The sequence below is a fragment of the Macaca fascicularis genome, chromosome 8 (assembly GCF_037993035.2).
Source record: "Macaca fascicularis isolate 582-1 chromosome 8, T2T-MFA8v1.1".
In the NCBI taxonomy this organism is placed as follows: Eukaryota; Metazoa; Chordata; class Mammalia; order Primates; family Cercopithecidae; genus Macaca; species Macaca fascicularis.
This window is the reverse complement of record NC_088382.1, coordinates 62083779-62107568: the sequence shown is the minus strand read 5'-3', so window position 1 is coordinate 62107568 and position 23790 is coordinate 62083779. Positions and strand designations below refer to the sequence as shown.

General features: G+C 41.4%; 1 protein-coding gene across 9 annotated transcripts in view; it reads left to right on the top strand.

Moving 5' to 3' along the window:
* The window catches only part of ST18 (ST18 C2H2C-type zinc finger transcription factor), a 146204-nt gene that overhangs the window by 78074 nt on the left and 44340 nt on the right, over positions 1-23790 (top strand). For all 9 annotated transcript variants that reach the window (XM_073998811.1, XM_045398240.3, XM_005563304.5 and 6 more), the window contains 6 exons: positions 5791-6582; positions 11671-11805; positions 13420-13510; positions 14559-14663; positions 17104-17297; positions 19561-19772. In XM_073998811.1, the coding sequence (XP_073854912.1) occupies positions 5791-6582; positions 11671-11805; positions 13420-13510; positions 14559-14663; positions 17104-17297; positions 19561-19772 (1529 nt within the window). The remainder of the gene's footprint in view (positions 1-5790; positions 6583-11670; positions 11806-13419; positions 13511-14558; positions 14664-17103; positions 17298-19560; positions 19773-23790) is intronic.

Genomic DNA, 23790 nt, shown 5'->3' with positions numbered 1-23790 from the left:
TGATTCATGAAAATTTGCAGGTTGAATCTAGTATTAGGGAAAGTCTTTGAATCATTTGTGGTTGGACTTGTAGTATAATACACCAACTGACATTAATTAGCCAAGCGTTTAAGAAAATGTGTGTGCTTTTGCATCAGCACATTCTTGTAACTGTTGTGAAAACAGACTATATCTGGATCGCTGACTTGTCACCTTCTATTGTAGTTTGTTGACCACTGTACATGTTTCATATTAACCAACTGAATATATTGTCCAGATGTCCTCCAGTTAAACACACAGTTACAGGCACTAATGGACATTTATTTGCAGGTTCACAAGAAAAGGTTAACTATTTTCATATTTCATATTAGAACCACTAATAATAATAATGAATACGCTAAAATTACAGCAGTGGTGACCATTGTTTTTGAGTTCTTAATATATTCCAGACACGTAAATGATATCGATTAGTCCACATAATGCCACGAGTATGTGTGATTATGGGCACAGTTTTACAGATGAAATCACTGGGGACCAAAGAGATTTGATGCTGAAAGTAATGCATCTTATAGGTGTTAGAAGGAAGATAATTAGGAAACAATTGGAAGGACAAGCAAAAATAATTATTTCCCAGCTAACTATGCTCTGTAATTCAGCTGTCCTCACGCACTGACTACCTTCAGAATGCAGACTGGGCAAAGTTCCTACAATGTCAAATTATGCAGTCACAGTTTCCAGGAATGGCAGGCCCTGTGCCTGGTCAAAAGAACAAAGATTCTAAGTTGCCTTCGGCCCTCTGAACAAGTTACTCCCCACCCCACTACGAGGAAGGAGAGCTGAGTTAGTGCCCAAGCCAGCATAGGGCTTTTCATCTGGCCTCTCATTTACTCTGGTTGCCCCAGGCTATTTACCTGGCCAGGTGTGTTCCCAATTATATCATCTGCAGCTGGGAAGCTCAGATAATGAGAGAAGGGATAGTGCTCAGAAAGAGACTGAGGTCAGAAGCTTGAATGCTGCAAAGTTTTATTCCATTTTATAGCACAAACTTCATCCATATCCTCAACCTGCTGTCTTTCAAAAAGATGCAGATCACTGTTAAGGGGATAGAAGAGAATATGGACAAACCATGCAGTTACCTCTTCCTTCTTGAGGAGACGAGCTTGCAAAGTACTGCCAGAAGGGAGGAAGAGCAATAAGCACAGGCTTTCCTGACACAGGCAGGGAGAATGAGAGTCACCAGAAGGAAGATTAACCAAGCCCCGGTGTGGGGTCCCCAGCAGCATAACCACAAGCTCATGGGGAAATCTGCCACAGTCATAGAAGTTCTAGGGGCTGGGAGGACACTTTTAACACATATTATCTTTCAACTAATAGCAAATAAGGGATAAACCACTCTGCTTTCAGAACTTTGAAAGATGAATTCATTTTTTCCAAGGCTTTTATTCCCAGCAAAATGTACATATTCAAGAGGCCGGGAAAGCCCATTTACCTATAAAAGTAACCTAGCTAGTTACAGAAACAGAACTGAAATCCAATTATATTTCCAGTGTTACTAAAGGAGACAAACTCAAAATATGCTGTGACTTTCAGAGGATGTTTTAAAGTTGTATCGTTGCAGAACAGCCAACATCTATGCCAGGATTCATTAATATGTATCTGTAGGATTACCAGAAAACTCCGAGTAGAGGTCTTGGTTTAAAGTAAATAAACAACTGTGACCTTGTATGTATCAGGCAGAAGCATTTACTTTTTACTCTAGAAAAGCATCCCAGCATCTCCCCGCACTGTGAATGCACTCAGGATGGAGAAAGGCCTGGACCAGTGAACAGTCTGCTCTCTGGCTGTAACCCTCTGGTTATGCCCTCCCAAGAGCTGACCCTAGAAATTTTCTAACCTATTAGAGTTTTGTTGTTAAGAAAGTTGAGGTTGGTTCACTTTTAGTTTTGTTTGGTCGTGTTGTTTATTTTACTTATAATTTGAGCATCATCGTTCTTCTCCTTGAAAGTTACCTGACAACTGGCTGGGTGTGATGGCTCACTCCTATAACCCCAGCACTTTGGGAGGCCTAGGCTGGCTGATCACGAGGACAGGAGTTCAAGACCTGCCTGACCAACATGCTGAAACCCCCGTCTCTACTAAAAATACAAAAAAAAAAAAAAAAAAATAGCCAGGTGTGGTGGCGCTTTCCTGTAATCCCAGCTACTCAGGATGCTGAGGCAGGAGAATCACTTGAACCTAGGAGGTAGACGTTGCAGTGAGCAGAGATTGAGCCACTGCACTCCAGCCTGGGTGACAGAGGGAGACTCTGTCTCAAAAAAAAAAAAAAGAAAAAGAAAAAGAAAAAAAGTTAACTGGCAATTGCATTCTAGTATCTTCTGCATATGAATTCACTCTTGAAAATATCCAAACTTGGGAAAATAATGAGCTACTAGTGTTCTTAGTCATTTCTCCTAAGGGTCACTGTGTTTCCAAAACACCAACCAGGACATATGGCCTTCCATGGTTGCGGGACCTGGAGTAGCATGTTTCAGAGGGCAGAGCTGGAGTGGGGACCACGTAGCCCTGGTCCTGTGTCTCAGTCTTGCACTGGCTGGCCATGTGGTCTCTAGCAAGCCTGGCCCTCTGTAAAATTGTAGTTTCCTTCTGTGAACTGGAGTAGAAAATGCCTTTCTTGTGCTTATTGTGACAATTACATGAAATAAACAGCTGAACACCATGCCAGGAACATAACAGTTTGTTGTCCTAGGAGGGATCCTTGAAGTACCCATCCAGTCATCAGATCATTGGATCTTCCTTGTTTTGAAGATGAGGACCCAGTCTCAGGCAACCAAGGGCCTGTCCAAGGTCACATAGCAGGTAGTGCCAGGCCAGCCACACCACCTCATCCCCCTAGAAGTTTCTCCCTCCACATTGCACATCATGCACTCACTCAATTTCCAAAGGCAGTTAGTGAACATGGCATAGTGTGCTGGGAGTGGGGATGAACTGAGTTGAGCCTTCTCAACAGTGGAACTCTGCCCATCCTTGGGGGTCAATGTTAGTAATTATCCTAGGTAAAAAAGCCCATCTTATTTATGATAAGGGTTGCATAGAACCCCTGCCATGACTACCTTCTAAAATAGTATCTGGGGCAGGGGCAAGAGAGCCACCCTTGACTGGATGCCTATTGGGTATTCCCGTGTGGCCCCCACAGGGTGCACAGGGTGATAACTGTTCTCCTCAATGTGCCAGTGGTGGTGCCAAGCTCAGACAGGTGACGCAGCCCCACTGAGCTCGCAAGAGAGGGTGGCAGGATCAGAACTCAAGCCTAAGTCCACCTGATGCTAACAACAGCGTTTTTTAGGTTGGTTCAGTGGCAGAGGCACAAAATAAATCACCAGGCCCCCAAAGGAAATAAACACACACAGCCTGAGAAAACGAAAGCAACTCATTGCAAAGCTGGGAGAAACAAGCGCCCCATCACAGATCTCTCAGCTTCCAAAGCAAACCCAACTTTTTTTCTTATGACTCCAGTGAAAGCCTGGGAGGGGGGTGGAATGTGGAAAGTTGGTTTGCAGATTTGCAGAACATCCCTAGAAACCCGCGTGTGCTGTGCAGGCACCTCTGTCGGTGGCGCTCCTCTTTTTCTGAGGAATAATTAATAAATATTTTCTTTTAGCATATAACAAACAGTTGAACCAAACAATTATGTAAACTGGAAATGACCCAAAATGCGAGCAGTTGGCAGCAGCACAGTGAAATGCATTGTCGTGCACATGTGCATTTTTGTCACTCCCGCCTCTCTGGTGATCTGCACTTAATAGGAATATTTTAAACTATGTAGCTAAGCAACAGAGGTAATTGTTGCTTTCTAGAGCTTTTGTTAGCACTCTAACACAGCCCAAATATGCATAATTAGGTATAATGTCTATAAATCATTATCATACACATGTGGGTAGTTAAGTGGAGTGAGAGAATAGTTCAATGAATTGAGCATATTCACTGAAAATGCTTTTTATTTGTTTTCTGTAGTTCATAATACTTTAAAATTATCATAACCCTTTACACTTTCTCTTAATAGCCAACTGTGATATTGAGAAAAACTTCATTTGCATTTTAGACTATGTTTAATATATTATTTAAACCTGGAGTTCCTCTGATATGAATTCAGGAGAGGCTAGGCCATCCTATCAAATATTATGTGCCTGTTTATCCAGCCTCTTTTCTAGGAACTAAAATGTTAAATTTTTCAGTTTATGTTGAATAGATCCCAACAAAAGACTGCACCCTATAATCAGCATTATTTACAGGGGCTAGTGTTGTGACTGAATTCTTCCCTTCATCCAAAAATGCTTTTAGTTACTATGGCAATATTTACTTGATCTTGGCAGTCCAGTGTTGATTTAGGGAGATAATTACCAGAAAGGAAGATGATGGAGATGTATTTTTGAGTGTCCTTGTCAGAGACAATGTTTATAAAAAATTAAATGAGACCAAAAAGACACATTGTCTTTCACACAGGCACTCTCTCCCTCAGCGCTCACACCGATGGCTGTGCTTTTCTTCCCTCCAAAGATGTTTATTAGCACAGAATGCACTGCTCTTGGTGTCTTTAACAGTCTTTAATGGGGACTTATTACTGGTTGCTTCCCATCCCCCCACCCTGCCTTTGAGACACAGAAACAGGCCTCCTATTTTTTGGATGTCTGGGCAGTGTTGCAGGCACTTCGCAGACTGGTGTGCACTGGGCACACCCCAAGTGCCTGGGCCTGGGCTGGAGTCACCTGTGAATCCACTTTCACTTGCTGTGTCTTGCACTGGGACAGGCTTGGGTAGGCTGATTATCGTCTATACACTCCATCACCGCAACCTGGCCACTCCCAGAGCAAGGGGGGGATGACACAGACAACAATGGCTGCCTGGGACAATAGCCACTCCATAGACTGTGCTGGATGGACAGGCACGAGGGGGCTCCTCACGGGGTGCCTCTCACGGAGTGCCTCTCACGGGGTGCCTTAACATTCAGGACCCAAAGCAGCCTTGTACTGAGAACAGCTAGTTACCATTCAGCACTCTCCAACGCCCCACCTTGTTTCATTTTCTTGTTACACAAGTGCATGCACGTAATGGACCAGAAAATGTGTTACTACTATTTAAGATATGATTTGATCATGCTAATTTTCCTGTTTGTGTTTCCTTCAATTTGGAATTTTAGGATGACAATTACAAAGGTAAACAGGAAGTCTTGAAAACCTCAGAAAGATGTATTGTATCTTAGCTATCAGTCCATAAAATCTGAAAGTATGTCTGAGAAAGACTAGAGAGTAGAGAACATAAACCAAATGGCTTTGAAAATACATTGCCATGCTAACAGAGAAACTGATTAATATTTCCTTTACAATGTATACTATTATATATGTTTGATTTTCTTCTGGTTGCCTAAGAGTTGGGAATATAAGAAGTACAGTAACAATAATTTCACATTCAGCAAATACTATTAGTGTTAAGTGTCTACTTCTTGTCTTGGTCAATACCTCAGAGGTACTTACCTCTTAACATGTTGGAAATTATAATAGCTCATTTCTTTTAACACAGTTCTTAGAATATTAAGGTCTAAGTTTTCTCTTAAGAGGATATATGTTTTTCTCACCAATGTTTATAAAATTAATAGAGATTATATATTACACATACTATGTATGTATATGTGTACATATATGTATGTGTATGTACATATGTATGTGAATACATGTGTGTGTATCCATATAACTTGTTGCAATTTTCTAAAATATTTTTTGTTCTTGCTCTTCAAATATTGGTTTTCTTTCTCCGTAGAGGAAGTCATGATAAAACCTATGGATGAAAGTCTCCTTTCAGCTGCACAAGAAAACTCCAGTAGGAAGGAAGACAGATACTCTTGTTATCAAGAGCTCGTGGTCAAGTCTTTAATGCACTTGGGGAAATTTGAAAAAAATGTGTCTGTTCAGACCACAAGTGAAAACTTAAATGACAGTGGCATCCAATCTTTAAAAGCAGAGAGCGATGAAGCAGACGAGTGTTTTCTGATTCATTCTGATGATGGAAGAGACAAGATCGATGATTCTCAGCCACCCTTCTGCTCCTCTGATGACAATGAAAGTAACTCTGAAAGTGCAGAAAATGGCTGGGACAGTGGCTCCAACTTCTCAGAAGAAACCAAACCACCTAGAGTCCCAAAGTATGTTTTAACAGATCATAAAAAAGACCTATTGGAAGTTCCTGAAATAAAAACTGAGGGTGACAAATTTATCCCTTGTGAGAACAGGTGTGATTCTGAAACAGAAAGGAAAGACCCACAGAATGCTCATGCAGAACCCCTGGATGGCAACACCCAGCCCTCATTCCCTGATATTGAGGAGGAAGATAGCGAGAGCCTGGCAGTAATGACGGAAGAGTCTAGTGACCTGGAAAAGGCCAAGGGGAACTTAAGTTTGCTGGAGCAGGCAATTGCTCTTCAGGCTGAGCGAGGTTGTGTTTTCCATAACACCTACAAAGAACTGGACAGGTTCCTGCTGGAGCACCTAGCAGGAGAAAGGAGGCAAACCAAAGTTATCGACATGGGTGGAAGACAAATCTTTCACAATAAACGTAAGACCCATTTTTGCATTTATTTTAGGAATAAAAGTGCTTTAGGGTTTGAAAAAAAAAGTCAGATTTGATTTTTTTTCAGATAGCTTTTTGACAGTTTAATGCAACTTAAAAATCAATGTATAATTATAAAATAAACAATTTCTTTCTTTTCCCCCACTCTCTAGATTATTCTCCAGTCAAGCTGTGTTAGTTTTGGGTATTTTCACACATGAAAAAAAGTTCATTGAATCTATTTCTTTTAATTTAACTGCTTTTTAAAAATGCATCATACCTTTAGAAATAACTTTATTTGACATTATTGGAAGTACATCAGTATTTATTGGATCTTAAATCAATTCCAGAAACTTAATTTTCCTTTGCCACCCTCATCCTTGGATAAAACTGCAAGCCAGGCAGGATGCTCTGGTCCTTTTTGGGATAAACCTGGATGTTAATGCGTTTATGAGCCTACACTTTCACTGGCTCTCTAACTCGGGGCTCGTACATCTCTGGGCCAAACTTCAATGAGAGAGTAGGTGTGCTTTGAGGAGGTTTTGGAGTTGTTCTTCAGGCCTTGGGAAAAGTGTGTTCCTGCTTCACTGGAGCATTCGCCCTGCTCTTTCTCCCCAGAGTCTTACACCAGATGAGCCTGATGCTGGTTCTAGCAGTTTTATGGAGCTTCCCAAGAGCAATCCTTAGTGTCTAGAATGCTTGTTTAAGATGAGTATTTTCAGATTCCATCATCATCAGTGCTCCAGAATTTGCACTTTTTTTTCCCATCAGCTTCCAGGTGATTCTTGGTCTCTCTGAAACCTGAGAGCCACAGAATTAGGGAGAGGAGTACCTTAGGAAAAATCAGGGCAGTGGACCCAAACAGCTTACAAGAATAACATGTTAGTGTGGTTGAGAAGTTCTGATTGCTGAGAGTTATCCAGAAACAAATTGTATATTTTGTCATTTTAAATCCATTTTAGCACTCACCTGCAATCTTGACAAATAATGTCTTACAGCTCCGAGCTGAGGAAACAAAAAAGGATAAAATGGTGTCATGTAGTGAGGAGCAAGATAATGCCATGCAAACATCCTGCAAGGGTTGGAGTGGGGACAGAATATTAATGACTAGCCTGTGGTTCAGGACAGGACACTGTATCTAGCTCTGCACTCCCACTAATGTGCAACTTATTGTATTTAACTTTTTAAGGAAACTACAAAATCAGAAAAAAAATGGGATTTACTCAAAATTCCCCAAATCCACAATTTCTGACATACTATATTTTATTGATCCTAAGAGATATCATTTCTATTTAGTTATTTATTTTTGAGTTTTGCTCTGTCACCCAGGCCGGAGTGCAGTGGTGCCATCTCAGTGCACTGCAACCTCCGCCTCCCAGGTTCAAGTGATTCTCCTGCCTCAGCCCCCCGAGTAGCTGGGATTACAGGTGCTTGCCACCACACCCAGCTAATTTTTGTATTTTTAGTGGAGACGGGGTTTCCCCATGTTGGCCAGGCTAGTCTCGAACGTGATTCACCTTCCTCGGCCTCCCAAAGTGCTGGGATTACAGGCATGATCATTTCTCCATTTTATCATCTCTGAACTCAGAAGAATATACCATAGTTTAATTACCAATCATTTTTTTCTTTCTAAGTAGCACACAAAATGATGATTTGTTTTGTTTTGTTAAACAATTGATGATACCTTACAGGCAATTAAACCTAGTATTTATAGAAACTTAATTATTTGAGCCACATCTTAAAGTATTTGATGATCCTTTGGATAATTTTATAGAGCTTTTAAAACTTCTTTTTTTGTTTTCAAAAATTAAGGGCATATAATTTGTGCTTGTAAACATTTGGGCCAGTTGGAGACTTACCGAATTCCTACTAGGGCTGGATGAGTCAGTGGTATATCCTAGTGCCTGAGGCATGGGGGCAGCCTCTGCAAGATCAAGACCAGGCAGGCTAGTCAGCAAAACAGGTGAAGAAGGTGAAGCCCACATTGAAGAGCCACAGGCTTAGTCTAGAGGAGGCCTGCAGAGTCCAAACTGAGTATTCCTTTCCTGTTCCTTGTTCCCAATGTGGGATCCAATGGCACAAGAAGGATGTTTTTTGTCTCTGACATGCGCTCCATGCTGTTAACTCAATGCTCATCCCAACTGATGCCATATTCTCCAAAATACCAGCCTAACTTCCCAGACACCTTGCCCATGCAACTTCACTGTTAAGGAGAAAACTCAGGAGTTTTAAAATCTCATTTAACCCCAGTTTTCAGATGAGTCAGCAATTCTAAAATTAGTTTGGTTAGACTCTTGCCACTAAGCATTTAGTGAGATTTAGGTTGCAATGTAAGTACAGTCGCCATGTCATTGACTGTCCTGCTTGTGAAAAGGGGAACACTATGAACCATTACATGAGTACATCAGATGTGAATGAGGACAGTCCCAGGAAAACCAAGGTGTAACATCACCAGAGTATAAGGTCACCCTCATTATGCAACACTGTACAAAGAAAACAGAGGAAGAGCCAAGCCTGAGAGTCGCCCCAAGCTCAAGCTCTGGCTTCTTATCAAGCAAACAGGTTCTGCCCTCCAGAGCATTTCCCTGCATCTGTGTTTCACCCAGCAGAGGAGGGACTTGCAGACAAAGGGGCACGGTGGACTGTCAGTGGGCTGCACCTGGGCAGGAGCCAGCCTGCCTTATCTCTAGCACCCTCTCCGGCTTCCTGCAGACAAACAGTGTGGTGAGGAGGGGAAGTGTGCGACGCCAATCCTTTCAATGTGGTTTAGAAACGTGGCCTTACCTGGGCAAGGTCCAAGAGAGGAAGGGCATCGAAATACACATTATTGCTCTTCTCCTTTTTTTCTAACTTACTCTCCTATGGTGTCAGGCCCCTCAGTTCCCCTAATCAGATTTTAAGAATTTGGACCTACTGGTCTACAGATTTCACATCAACTTGAAATTTGGCACTATTTTTGGATTAAATAAAACATATATCCGCAAATCACAGAGCATCGCAAAACTCTTAATTTGTCTATTACGAAATGCAGAGAGAATAGTGTTGACACCGGCACATTTAGGTCCTATCTTTCCTTAAATGCCCCCTGCTGGCCGCAGCCCCATCATCTGGCCATTCCTTGCTCATTTGAGACTTCCTGCCTTGTCTCTTGACCTCCCTGACCCTCAGCACAGAACCACTGGAAGGATCCTTGGCTCTTCCCCCTTCTGCTGAATCCATGCCCCCATATAATTGCATTACATTCAACCTGCTGTGCCCCATCTGCCCAGGACTGTTGATCATCCAGCAACTGGGGTGCCATGGTATGGCAGAGGCACGTCTGCTCTCGCAATACAGCGCCCAGGAAATGTCTGTCGCATCCCGTGACAGTGGCCAGACTTTGTGCTCCGTTGCACAGGAGCACAGGAGGCTCCGCACCCTCGCACGCAGGCCCCGTGTTCCATTGTCAGCATCTTCTCGGGCAGGACCACACTGCCTGTTTTCACTCCCTTTTTTTTTTTTTTTTTTTTGAGACAGAGTCTTGCTCTGTCGCCCAGGCTGGAGTGCAGTGGCCGATCTCAGCTCACTGCAAGCTCCGCCTTCCGGGTTCACGCCATTCTCCTGCCTCAGCCTCCGAGTAACTGGGACTACAGGCGCGCACCACCAGGCCCGGCTAATTTTTTTATTATTATTTTTTTTTATTTTTTGTAGACACAGGGTTTCACCGTGTTAGGCAGGATGGTCTCGATTTCCTGACCTCGTGATCCGCCCGTCTCGGCCTCCCAAAGTGCTGGGATTACAGGCTTGAGCCACCGCGCCAGGCCCCTGTTTTCACTCTTAGCATCTAGGTGCTCATTATTCCTGAGGCCTCATGTTGCAGACCCCGGTAGCCTCCTTTCCTCCTGCATTGCCCCTCTCTGAGGGCTCCTGTGCATCTTCTCATGCTCTTTCTTCTCCCTGACCCAAGTGCCGTGGGACAGGCGCTCCCCATGGTTGGTGTTATTCCCAGCACAAGTTAGGGGGGCAATTTGGCTCTAGGAGTGAATCTCTGTTTCAACTTTATCTGCCATCTCAGGCATGAATGTGAACATTTCTGAATAAGGCCTCATCTGTGTTAGTTCTAAGCTCACCAGTATTCATGTTTGGTCCTCATTTATTGCATATATTTATGTAACCCTTTAAGTTGTGGCAAAGTGTGTGCCAGAAAATCAAACCCCAAGCTTGTCTGGAGCCTCACCCTCCCCAGGCTCCCAGAAAATGCATGAGCAGGTGGTGTCCCTCGCCATGCCTGGCTGCTCCCATGGGCCCCACCCACACTGGTGTTCCTGAGGGTGCTCTCTGGACTGCTGCTCCGTGGTCTGCACTCTTTGCACTTTTATTTTCTGTAAGCCTCCTGCAAGAACATTTCCCTTCCAAGTCTTCCTGCTGTCTCAGTTTTCGGATTCTGCATTTAGAGTGAGATCAGCAGCTTCTTCCCTGTACTCACTGCACGCTGATCCCAAGTGGCAACCCGTGGGGGTGTTGGAATCTCGAGACCGTGAATCACTAGCACTGGACATACAGGACACAAGCCAGTATCCTTGCCCTGTCCTAACTCTGCCAGCTGCTCTGCAGGGAGCAGGCTCTGCTGTCCACTCTCAAGCCCAAGGACCTGCAGGGCCAAGGCCAGACAGGTCTTTCTCAGATATGGTGGTTTCTTTGTTTTTGTCATTTTGAATCCATCTTTTTCTAGACTTTCAATAAGAAATGGTTTTGGTTTAAATAAATTCTTTCTGACTTTTTTTCTTTTCGGGAGCCTGTTCATCCCCTGGCACAGGGTTGATTTTTCATAATGAGGCTCTAACTGCAATATGTGACATGACAACTTAAAACCATCTCTGTATTTTAACACTCCCTTGCCCTGTGTCAGCCTTTACTTATGAAACCAAGAAAATTGAAAACATGTTTTCTGTTTCCACAGGTCTTAGTTGAGGGTCTTATTCAAGGCAACGTGAGAAGAATGTTTATAACAGTAAAACTGAATGAAGTGAGAATGTTACCCTGCAAGGCCATTCTATTGAATGGGAAGAAAAACAAGAATAACCAAATGCATTTCTCAATTTAATTTCTCCATAGATTCACCAAGGCCTGAAAAAAGGGAGACCAAGTGCCCGATCCCTGGGTGTGATGGCACGGGACACGTGACGGGGCTCTACCCCCACCACCGCAGCCTTTCGGGGTGTCCCCACAAAGTGCGGGTTCCCCTGGAAAGTGAGTACTGCTTGTCCCTCAAAGCAGAAGCCTCCTTCTTATACACACCTGATCATCAAGATCTTTCTCTCCCAATTTGGAATTAAGAATGGAAACAGAGTTTTTTAAACTGTGTCAAGCCAATTCCATCTAGCTGTGGGTTTTAAAACACAGTGTATTTATAGAAAATTCAAGGTGCAAGAAAGCCAACAGATCAAGAGACAATTGCCATAGGAAAACAGCTAGCTCCTCACAGTGCCCAAAGGAAGGGCCAGGCCACAGCATCGAGGGCCACCCAGGAAAGCACAGGGAGTTCAGGGGTAGAGGGAGTGCAGACAGTGGGCCAGAGTCTTTATGGTGGTTTCTGATGGGGCAGGGTAAGCAACCTTAGGACTGGCCAGTTTGAATGATTTCAGCAGGCATGGGGACATAAGGGCTGTCCCTAGTTGTCTAGTACCTGCCTCTGGAGCGATCAGGTCAGAAGAACAGTGCCCCAGACGGTGAGTGCCCAGTAAAGGAGGTAGTTGGGCTGTGGGTTCCAGATAGGCTGGATTGCATTTTTAAAGTGTGCTGTGGGAAAGTTGTTCATTCTCTCTGGGAATTGGGTAGCCTGGGAGGAGCAGTCCCTCCACAGTCAGCAAGGCCCCAGATGTTAAATCATCAGAATATAAAAATAAGGCGTGGTTATTAAGCTGTGTGACTACACAGTTCTGTTTCACCTGGAAGCATGGATTCCTTAAGCTCAGGACCAGTCTGCCTTGAGGCATCACAAGGCGGTAACCATTGTCCTCCTGGCTTCCTCTCCAGTGGGAACACGCTCCTTGGTGTTGTCTCAGGGCATCCTGCAGCAATGGAGGGCCCTGAGTAGGAGCAAGCCTTGGCCCCCTCTCTACCCTCAGCCCTGCTGTGAGCTCTCTGTCCACTGGCAGTGGAGTAGAGAGCTGCCACTTTCTACACTGTACAATATCGACCTGTTCACTTTGTGAACCTACTTATTGAGACATCTTTTGGGCCAAAACAAAATGCAAAAATGGAAGTGCTCAACATCAATCTTCTCAAAAGTGAGATTTTGCAAGTCACTAAGTCTCATCAGCTCAGTGCTGTCTTGCCAGATTAGCAGTTCCTCAGACTGGTTCTCTGGCTGTTCGCTCAACCATACTTTTCTCCCAGTAACCAAACGGCAGTGGGGTGTGGGGAGTAGGGGGTGGATGGACAAAGAATCAAAATAATATTACTTAGAAAATAAAGAAGACTATACACAGAACTTCAAACTGCGGGGAAAAGATAGAAAGAACTATATGACAAATGGTGTTCTCCATCCATCCCCCAGGGAAAATCACATTCATGGGAAGGGAAGGTTACAAGCTTTTCAGTATACATTAAATATCAGCAGAATCATCTCATTGAAGTCTAGTGTAAACATAATGTGGAGTTTAGAGAAATTAAAACTTCATCAAGCTTGCTGGATTTGATTTCTGAAGTTCTTCCATGCTCACTTGTTTGTGTCTGAATAGAAAAAGCATGGTGGATGATGGAACTAAAGTCATTTAAATGCAAAGTTGAGAGATACATGTGTTAGTGTGCTTTGTATTTATGGTAAAGTATTCTTTCCTTTATGTGTTGTTTTGTGCTTAGTTCTTGCCATGCATGAAAATGTGCTCAAGTGTCCCACACCGGGATGCACAGGAAGGGGTCATGTGAACAGCAACCGCAACACCCACAGGAGGTAATTCTCATTAGACGACAATCACTTTGCATTTAAAAAAATGTGGTAGCAATGTTCCACCAATAAAATAATGGGTTAGCAATGTGTGATGAAAATTGCTGCATCACTATGCAATATGTGACACTTGAAATAGAGAAGAAATATTCTCAGCATGTGCATTGTCAAAAAGAAAGGACCTCATCATTTGCTTTCTTAGAAATGTGTCTATTAGCAGCCAGTTATGATAATGAAAAAACATTACATTTGAAGTTGCTGGGGTTACCTATTGATATAATCATACAAATAGAATGTGTTGTCGTTTGCTCCAGAACCTCACCATTGCTGTTTTAACATAGCAAAGAGTTGCTTCTAGGTTATCCTGTATCCTGTCCAATAGACATTAAAAAGGTACCAACAGGGCTTCAGTGGTTGTAACTATAAACCAGGTGTAGGGTAGACATCATTTCATTGAAATTGCAACTAGCATAAGACACACATATGTGCATTTACATGCAAATGTATTGTGTATCTATAAATATTTGGGGTGAAAATGCTGATGGTTTGATATTCACGTTTTATATTACAAGTCGATTATGTGGCAGTGAGGTACTATGTGACCTATAAGCACTATGCCAGCAAACTTCACATTCTGCACTTTGAATTTCAACTAAGATGAAGAACTGAGTTCCTAAAATGTTTCTAAAGATGCCAAGATAAGTCAAGGAGTTATCATGCTAACTTCTACAGTTGGACACATTGCAATTGGAATGAGCACCTTCACTTAGAATATTAAGAAGTTTCCAAAAGCTTTCGCTATTTATCCCTTACATAATGCTTTTATGTTTAAAAACGAGTTTGCTACCTTTCACCTCTGAGATGGGGCTGGGAGCAAGTATTGACACTGTAGTTTGCAAAACCCTTTGGGATCTTTCAGTGTGTGCATGGTGCTAAGTGAACTATTAATATGACTTAACATTTAGTGTGTGCCAAGTGTGCTGTGAGGCACATGCCAAAACAAATCATATTATCATTTTAACTCAAATCCTCCTGTGTTTCCTTTTTTAAACAGTCTTTCTGGTTGTCCAATTGCTGCAGCTGAAAAACTGGCAATGTCCCAGGATAAAAATCAGCTTGATTCTCCCCAAACTGGGCAGTGTCCTGACCAGGCCCACAGGTATGAACCCCCAACGATGTTCTCGGTGCTCTCTTCATCCAGGCTCCTGCACAGCGGGGCCTCTGGCCCTTCGTGTGTCAGTTCCCTGTGGCTCGGCCTCCCCTCTCAGCCCCAGTAGACCTGGGTGTGCAGCCCACCCCACTAGACCAGAGGCTGGTTTAGTTAATGACGTCGTTGCTGAAATGAACTACTAAACTCTTCAGAAGTTTAACTTGAAAGTCATCTCTTTGCCAAGGTAACATAATAGGGGTGAATCTAAAAGAATGAATATACCATAGCTTACATTAATCAGAATTGTGGGTTACTAAGTATACCCACAAGTCAAATGAGCACCCCTTCATCACTGACTTCACCTTTCCGCCAGGAGAAAATGCCATCAAAAGTCACTCCTACCTTTCATCGCATATATATAGCAAAATATGTGATGTTATATATTCATCCTTCAGTTCCACAAGCACATATAATGTATTTAAAACAAAAATTCATTCCATGATTGACAGCTATTAATAAAATATCTCCTATTGGTCCTGGTAACTCCCAGGCTCTTGGTGATGTCTAGAAATTTGGAAGATCTTATATCTAAATATTAAAGTATGTATGTATGATATTTAATGTGAAGTTATATGTTTATTGCCATAAAATCATTGTTGTAGGGAAAATGATTTCAGGATTAAGCTAGATGATCAGATAACTATTGTTACTGAGTCACTGAAATACAAAACCAGTTATTAGACATTTCCACGTTTTCAAGATACGGCTTCCCTTAATATTTTGCTTCTATAGATTTGATTAAAAGAGTCAAAATTGGCATTTAAATCACATGTGTGAAGAACATATGTCAAGTGAAAATCATGAATTACTGAATAAGTAGCAATTAAAAATCTTAAAGTAGGATTCTTGGTTGGTATGACTGTATACTCTAGTTTCTCCCCAGGTAAGTTAGTTAGCAAATATAGAAAGAACATTGAATTTCATTTTGCTCATTTCTTAAAATATTAATATTGTTTTAGATTAGAATATATATACAGCTTTAAGGCTCTAAACCAGGTTATATAGGCAATAATAAGATCAACTCGTTGTTCAGATGTTTTTATATAGCAGCTAAAAAGTTTTTGTAAAATCTAATCCAAAAAAACTCATTGAAAACTTTGACATTCTGATGAGTTTGATGATTTTTGGTGGAAAAAAGAGAAAAATATATATTTTAATATTGCTAAATTTTGGAAGTATATTTGTTTATGTTCTCTTACCATTAGACCACAGCAGAAAATCAGTTGTGTTTTACTTGGCTGGAATCAGTGCTACATAAATATGATGCCCTTGTTTAATCCAAATACAACAATTCTAAAAGAATATATAATTCACATTTAGCTTAGATTGTGATAATTATGTTGAAAATGTGATAGATATTATAATACAGTAAATGTGATTCATATTGAAATGATGGTAATTCAGTTGATAAAATATTGAAATGCCATTTAAAGTATTACATATATCAGCAAAAACATTCTGACTGAAGGCAGGGAAAAAAGGTGAAAAGCCCAGGAAGAAACTCCCAATTCAGGAATCAAATCTCTGGTATCTGCACTGCCCCTCTTAGGCATCAGATTTCTGCCAGCTCTGCAGGACTGAGCAGGGCTTAGCATCACTTCTGAACGAAATATAATGACACTTCCTCACTGGTCACAGTTGTGACTATTCATTGCCAATCTAATGAACAAATCTAACAAGCAGAACGTGCACACCTTGTCAGTGCCTTAACCAGTATTTACTGATGGTAACATGGCTTTTTTTTTTTTTTTTTTTTTTTTTTGAGATGGAGTCTTGCTCTGTCTCCCAGGGTGGAGTGCAGTGACATGATCTCAGCTCACTGCAACCTCTGCCTCCTGGGTTCAAGTGATTCTCCTGCCTCAGCCTCCTGAGTAGCTGGGATTATAGGTGTGTGCCACCACACCTGCCTAAGTTTTGCATTTTTAGTACAGACGGGGGTTTCACCATGTTGGCCAGGCTGGTCTCGAACTCCTGAGATCGACCCGCCTTGGCCTCCCAAAGGGCTGGGATTACAGGCGTGAGCCACCACACCCACCTGACATGGCTTTCCTTTAAGAACTCAAAATGCTAACAAGCATCAAATATTTGCTCATGATGTCTTCATAAGATGAATGGAGGATTGCATATTCTTAATTTGCTGATGGGAGGACTGGGACACAGAGTACGCAGCATCATGGTAGCGACGTACAGCCCAGAGCATCTTTCCATCTGGCCCTATGGGTCCGGAGCACGCTGCTCTGTCCTGCCATGGCCCCATCTCTCTTATTGTTCAGTGTCTCTGTGGATACCTTCAGGAGCGACGCACGTATCTATTGTAAATTCTGACACTAATGTGCTCACCAGTAGTTTCACTATATTTCTTTTGAACTGCTTCATCTCCCTTCTCCAGGACAAGCTTGGTGAAGCAAATTGAATTCAATTTCCCGTCACAAGCCATCACCTCTCCCAGAGCCACAGTGTCAAAAGAACAAGAGAAGTTTGGAAAAGTACCATTTGATTATGCCAGTTTTGATGCCCAAGTTTTTGGTAAACGCCCTCTCATACAAACAGTGCAAGGAAGAAAAACACCACCATTTCCTGAATGTAAGCTTTGAGCTCTAATACCCATTTCTCCAAAATGCTTCTTGTGTATGGGTGTATGTGTGTATCAGGGGCCAGGGGGCTGTACTTAAATATATGATATACTACATACAGCTGGCAGGAGAGGAAATATATTCGAGTGAAATACAATAAGGAAAACAATAATAAGTTGATCAATGTTACTGATTTTACACTGAAGTTACGCATAATATAGTGAATAGTTAATGAGTTAATTATTCTGCAAATATGATGCTATTGTTAAATCTAACTACAATAATTCTAAAGAAATATTTAACTCACAGTTAGCTGGAGTTTGGATTACTATATTGAAAAATGTGATGACTGTTGTAATGCAGTAATATTTATTTTTATTGAAATTATGGAAATTAATAGGTAAAATGTTGAAATGCTATTTAAAATATTACTCAACTCAGCAAAAGCGTTCAAACTGAAGGTGGAAGGGAAGATGAGAAGTCTAAGAAACAATCTGAAAGTCAGGATTTTACTATAATAGAAGAATGGTGTGGCTGTGGAAACTACTCACAAACTGAAGCATTAATATGGAAACACTTAAAATGCATTAATATTCTTTAATGCTAACACATCCATATAGAACACCATAACTCAAGTATGGTATAATATATAAAACCTGGTGTTTTTTCTTCTTACACATTTCTTCAACTTGTTGGGAGTCCTTAAACATTCTAATGAAAAGGTGTGAAAGGAAATATTGGGAACCAATCGAGGCCATGATTTCTTCATTATGGTCACTTAACTTCCACAAAGGAAGGAGCTAAATAATGCACACGTTGCGTTCTCCTAGACCATGAATTTTTTACAACATTCTGCATAGCCATAGAATCCCTTTGAACTTATACCAGGCTACGGAAACTGAGTGCTCTTAAGAGCACAGAATGTTTACCGCATTGTGTGATGTTGATGAATTCTTTCGGAGAACTAGAATTTCATCTAAACCCAGTAGTAAACAGACTTGAAAGGAATTTGCCTATCAGGGAGAGGTACATTACACTCTAAAAGATATTTTACTTAATCTTATCAAATATACGTTCCAACTAACATAAATAACCATTAACAACCTGTTAGATTTAGGGGAAAAGTTATACACACATAGTTTTATATCTATCTATCCATGCAATTTTATGTGTGCCTATACAGATATACAATTTTATTATATATACACGCAGTATACACACATACATATATGTTTAATTCTGGCAAAGCTAGTTACTAAGAGCATTCAATGCACTCATATAGTATGGATATTGATTTTTTAAAGTGCAAAACATTCAGTGACATTTTCATATTCTTGTAATTATAGAAATATAACATTTGCCAGTGTTTTAAGTTTTGTTTTATGAAAAGTAAGAATCAAATATTTAAAATAAAAAAATTAATATAAAATAAAAAGCTAAATGTTTTTATATTAACTCACATTAAATCTTGAGTATTTCTCCTGTAACCTTGAGTGATGTTTACAAATACTCAAGAATGAAGAGAAATATGTTTAATTCTATCTCTCAGTAATGCTTTGGTACCCACAACAGAAACATAAAATGGAAACTCAGCCTTGATAACTAAATTGCCTTTCTGTTCACCTTGAGAACATTTCCTCCCTGCCCTTTATTTATCTCTCTCTTCCTAAATATGCAAAATGCCAGCTGATTAAAGACTCCACCATCTATTTAGTTCCATCTAGTTGGATGAAGAACAACTTCTACTGGTTTAAGGACAAAACAAGCCTGCATATCAAATAATAAAAATACAATTCCATGTCTAAGTAGAAATAGTTATTGTGAAAACAAATATTGAAAGGACACATTTTTTTTTCCACCAGTGGAATCACTGGTACTCACATATATGCAGTTTTCCAGTGGGTTTGCCTTAAACTCTCTGTAGTCCCTGGTGGGTTTTGCTAGTGTGTTTTTCTATCTACAATTTTTGTCACAAATGTTGCCAGTGCACCTGCCCCATAACATTAGTTATGGAGTTTTTGTCATAAGAAGTGTAAATACAAAAATATTAAGAGAATAGGCTTTCTCTCCATGCAATTACATCATTTGTTCTGTGAATCTCTGGGAAAACAGGTCTGGATAACCTTCATTTAATGTTCCCATGGATAATGGATCGTGTTTTAATTTATTCTTCACATATTTTAATGCAAGAAGTTACGTCTTTAAAAAAAACAAATCTACTTAATGACTAAAACCACGTACATGCAATTGCTAATCAAATCTCTCTTCAACAGCAAAGCATTTTTCAAATCCAGTGAAATTTCCTAATCGACTGCCTAGTGCAGGCGCCCACACCCAGAGCCCTGGCCGTGCCAGCTCTTATAGCTACGGTCAATGTAGTGAAGACACCCACATAGCAGCAGCTGCTGCCATCCTGAACCTTTCCACCCGCTGCAGGGAAGCCACAGACATCCTCTCCAACAAGCCACAGAGTCTGCATGCCAAGGTAGGCCAGTCCAAGAGCCTGGAGGGTGGGCCAGCGACTGAACCGTGAGAATAAACTGCCTTTCATGTTCCTAACCACATTCACTACCACTTCACTCCCCCACCTCTGAAGCGATCCCCTCCCTGTCTCAGGAAGAGGCTCAGAGGAACGCAGGCAGGGATGAGTTTGGTGGGGTCAAAGAAGGATGAAAGTGTGCTCATCTTGCTCGTGGCTCCTCTTGAAGTTGGGGTACCAAAGTTTGGGGAGAAGTGAGTTACAGAGATGGGCTGGGGAGAATTTACACATTTCCAAGCTATTTTTGCGATGGGGAATTTGACACACGAGAAAAGAGGGTTGCTATTAAAATAAATCTCAACAATGGAAGCTTTCCAGTGTCTGCAAATCAAAGATGGTAAGAAATGTGTGACCAAAGGGTGACTTGTAAAACATTTGCAAAATTGACCCATGAAATTTTATCATTGCACATGTTACTATTGTGTAACATAAGATAGTCTGAGTCGCCACAGTATTCTCCAGGGACATGTGGTAGAACCTGGATACATTAAATCAACAGGAGATGATTCAGGGAGAGTTGAGAACTCAGGGCATTCAAATACAAAATCACATTCTGTGAAGTTTTAAAAACACCACATTTCTGAAGCCCATGAAATTAATCACATTTCTCCAATACCCTCTCCTTTCCTTCCCAATTGATACTGAGAGGTAACTTGATGAAAACAAAAAAACAAAGATCCTTCATGCCCTTTGACAGCGAAGGGCTTCTGATGCCACAGTCACAGCGATCCACAGAGCTTGTAAGAGCGGCTCAGCCATTTGCCCCTGCTGTCAGCTGGAGCAGAAACTCCTATTTACAGAAAGGGCTTCAGTTCAAAGAAATGATTTCCCTACCTAGATGGCTGAAGCCACGGAAATAAGTTACCCAGACTCACTTGAGAAGAAATGTTACCCTGCTTTATGTGGAAGATTTTCTGAGTTAAATGCCAACCCTGAAACTTGAGCACTTGAAGACCACGGCTTCTCTTTTCCCCTTTAAGTGTGCGGGTCCCCGGCATGGTCAGCTGCTGCCTGTGCTGTGCCAGGCCTTCAGGAGAGCAGGTAACACAGTGCCACCGAGCATTTGACAGAAGAATCAGAATTAGCTTCTGGACAAAACTGAGCCAAGTAAACCCCAGGAAGAGTTGGTGGCCAAAAACCACTCAAAAACAATTTTTAAACAAATGAGGTTCTTAAACAAAGAGAAGCACATCCTCTAAAAATAAAAAAGATATACATATGTATACCAGGCCATCCAAATTCAAAAGATTCCAACCACAAATTATTTACCTAGGTGATTTAGGGAATTTTTAAAGCAACTTTATTTTGAAATTCATTTTTTAAAATCTGAATAAAGTTCTCATTTTAAAAGGTATATATATTCTAGTAGCTATCTACTTGGAGAAATACTAAAATAGCTTCCTTCTTAGTGCCTTATCATTTGGTTGTTCAGGCTGTCCTATGAGAATATAGGAACCAATATTATAATTATTAATGTTACTGAAATTACTTGGGTAAGGGGTTCTAGAATGAATACTGTCCATCTATGCCTATAGATGTGTTCCTGTTCCTCAGAATTCTGCCTCTCACCTTTAGATTCTCCGTCTTCTATGACAATGACACCAAGCAACATATCAAAGATGACTAAAATTACAGTGCTTTTCCCCTTATCAATATATGTTCTCTTTTAAAAACATATTTTTGGTTAGAAAAGCAATTGGTAGATGGACACATTTCAAAAAACCAAATAGTCGATTTTCAGTGTGTGTTCTCGGGCTCCTGGTGGGAGAGCTTGGTGCCAGGCTGCTCCACGGAGCTCATCCTGCATGCCCAGGTGACAGGAGCTCACCGCATGCCTCAGCCTTTCAGTGCCAACCAAGTCTTAACTGCAGAAACCAAACAATAGATGTGGTGACGAGGGTGGAGGAGACAGAGAGCACACAGATTGACTTCCCAAAGGAGTTTGTTATGCTGGGAGTTCTAAAAACCATTTTCCCATGAAAATTGTCTTCTTTGCATAGTAGTTGCTAAAATGGGATAAATATGGTGACCTAGATGGTCACTTTGTGCAGAATCCTTCTGCCAGTGCATGCATACACACACACACACACGCACACGTGCACACATGCACGTGCACACATTTGCATACAACTGTAACAATTTCTCGAATCTATCCTGGTTGGACTTTATTTTCTTAATGTTGAAGAGAATCTCATATATTCTTGAATTAACAAAAGATAATTATTTTAGCAAAAGTGAGAGAAAGCCAAGGTAATTCACCCTGAAACTGAGCCTCTGATGAAACCATGCCTGATGTGGGCCTTTTCTGTTGTCAGTTCTGCCTTTTACTTAATGTAGGAATAAGAAGAGACAGACTTTGCCTCCACATTGAATGCTAGCCTGATTCTCTCTCCCCTATTATTTGATTCTTCCATGATGGTAGGCTACTAGTATGCTTATTTCTCATAGCTCAAATCCATAGATCTCTTGAGTTTCATGTGTAGAAACAAGGGTCTTGAAATATACAGCTTCAGCGGAGCACTTTGGATATATTAGCAAGCTATCCTGGTAGATGGACTCATAGCTGAACCAACCAAAGGTCTCTAAGTGCTGGACAGCCCCAGCCACAGGTTAGGGTCAGTCATAGACTTTGCTCTTGAGGAGCTTACCAATAAAGCAGGAGAAAAGAAGTGACCCTCTGGGAGCTGTCCCTGCCTTCAGGGTAGAGAGCTAAGCTTGAAAAGGCGAGCTTCCTTTCGTCCAGGAAAGGCATGGTGGCTTTGCAGGGAATTTGACCAGAACTTGGTTGAGGGTTGATTTCTTAGTTCCCCTCTATTTGCATCCAGTTCTTTCTTTTACACAATGAGAATCTCTTATTTGCATAAAGCATCCCATAGGAGCATGAATTACAGATCTTACCGTCACCCATGGGCACAACCATTTTGACATCAAGCCAAAGAACACTAACTTTGAAATTGCCTTCATGCCCACATGTTGGGGCTAATACAGATTAACTGGCTGTACGCAATCTTACAACGGACTCCAAGCTTAATGGGCAATCTGAATTGGTGCTTTGTAAAATCGCTACTCTTATAGAAGATCATAGGTTGTTTTCAGAGGGGCAAAAAAACTTTGATTTCCTACACACTTTAAAAATATAATGAAGGAGGAGAACATTCCAAAATGTTCTCCTCCTTGCAAAGTCTCTTGGCTCCCAAAACTGGAACATGTCACTGATCCACCCCTTCCCAACACAGAGGGCTTATGCTGCTGTTCACATGGTCATCCATTCACTCAACCAGCATCCCTCAAGTGTAGGCTCCCATCACGCTCCAGTCTGAAGGCACCAGTGCTGTGACATTGCCAATCACTGCCCAAACCAGAGCCCATTATGTCCCGAAGGCAGAAGATTTTCAAAGGAATTATTTATTTGTTAAAATACAATCCAGCATAGATATAACATATTTGTACCACCAATATGTATCTCTTTGAGGAATTAAATCAGGAGAAAACAATTAACACTATCAATGCTTAGTGGATGACATAATGGTTAAAGGTAAATTTGTCTGAAGTATTAGCTTTATTTACTTAATTTTTTAAAATTTTCTTTTATTATTATTTTTTTGAGACAGAGTCTCACTCTGTCGCCCAGGCTGGAGTGCATTGGTGTAATCTTAACTCACTGCAACCTCTGCTTCCCGGGTTCAAGCAATTCTCCTGCCTCAGCCTCCCAAGTAGCTGGGACTACCGGCTTGCGCCACCACACCTGGCTGATTTTTATGTTTTTAGTACAGACAGGGTTTCACCATGTTGGCCAGGCTGGTCTTGAACTCCTGACCTCAGGTGATCTGCCTGTCTCGGCCTCCCAAAGTGCTGGGATTACAGGCGTGGGCCACAATATCAACTTTATTTTTATTCTAAAACTTTTTTTCTTTCTTTTTTTTTGTTTTGAGAGAAGATCTGCTCTGTCACCTAAGCTGGAGTG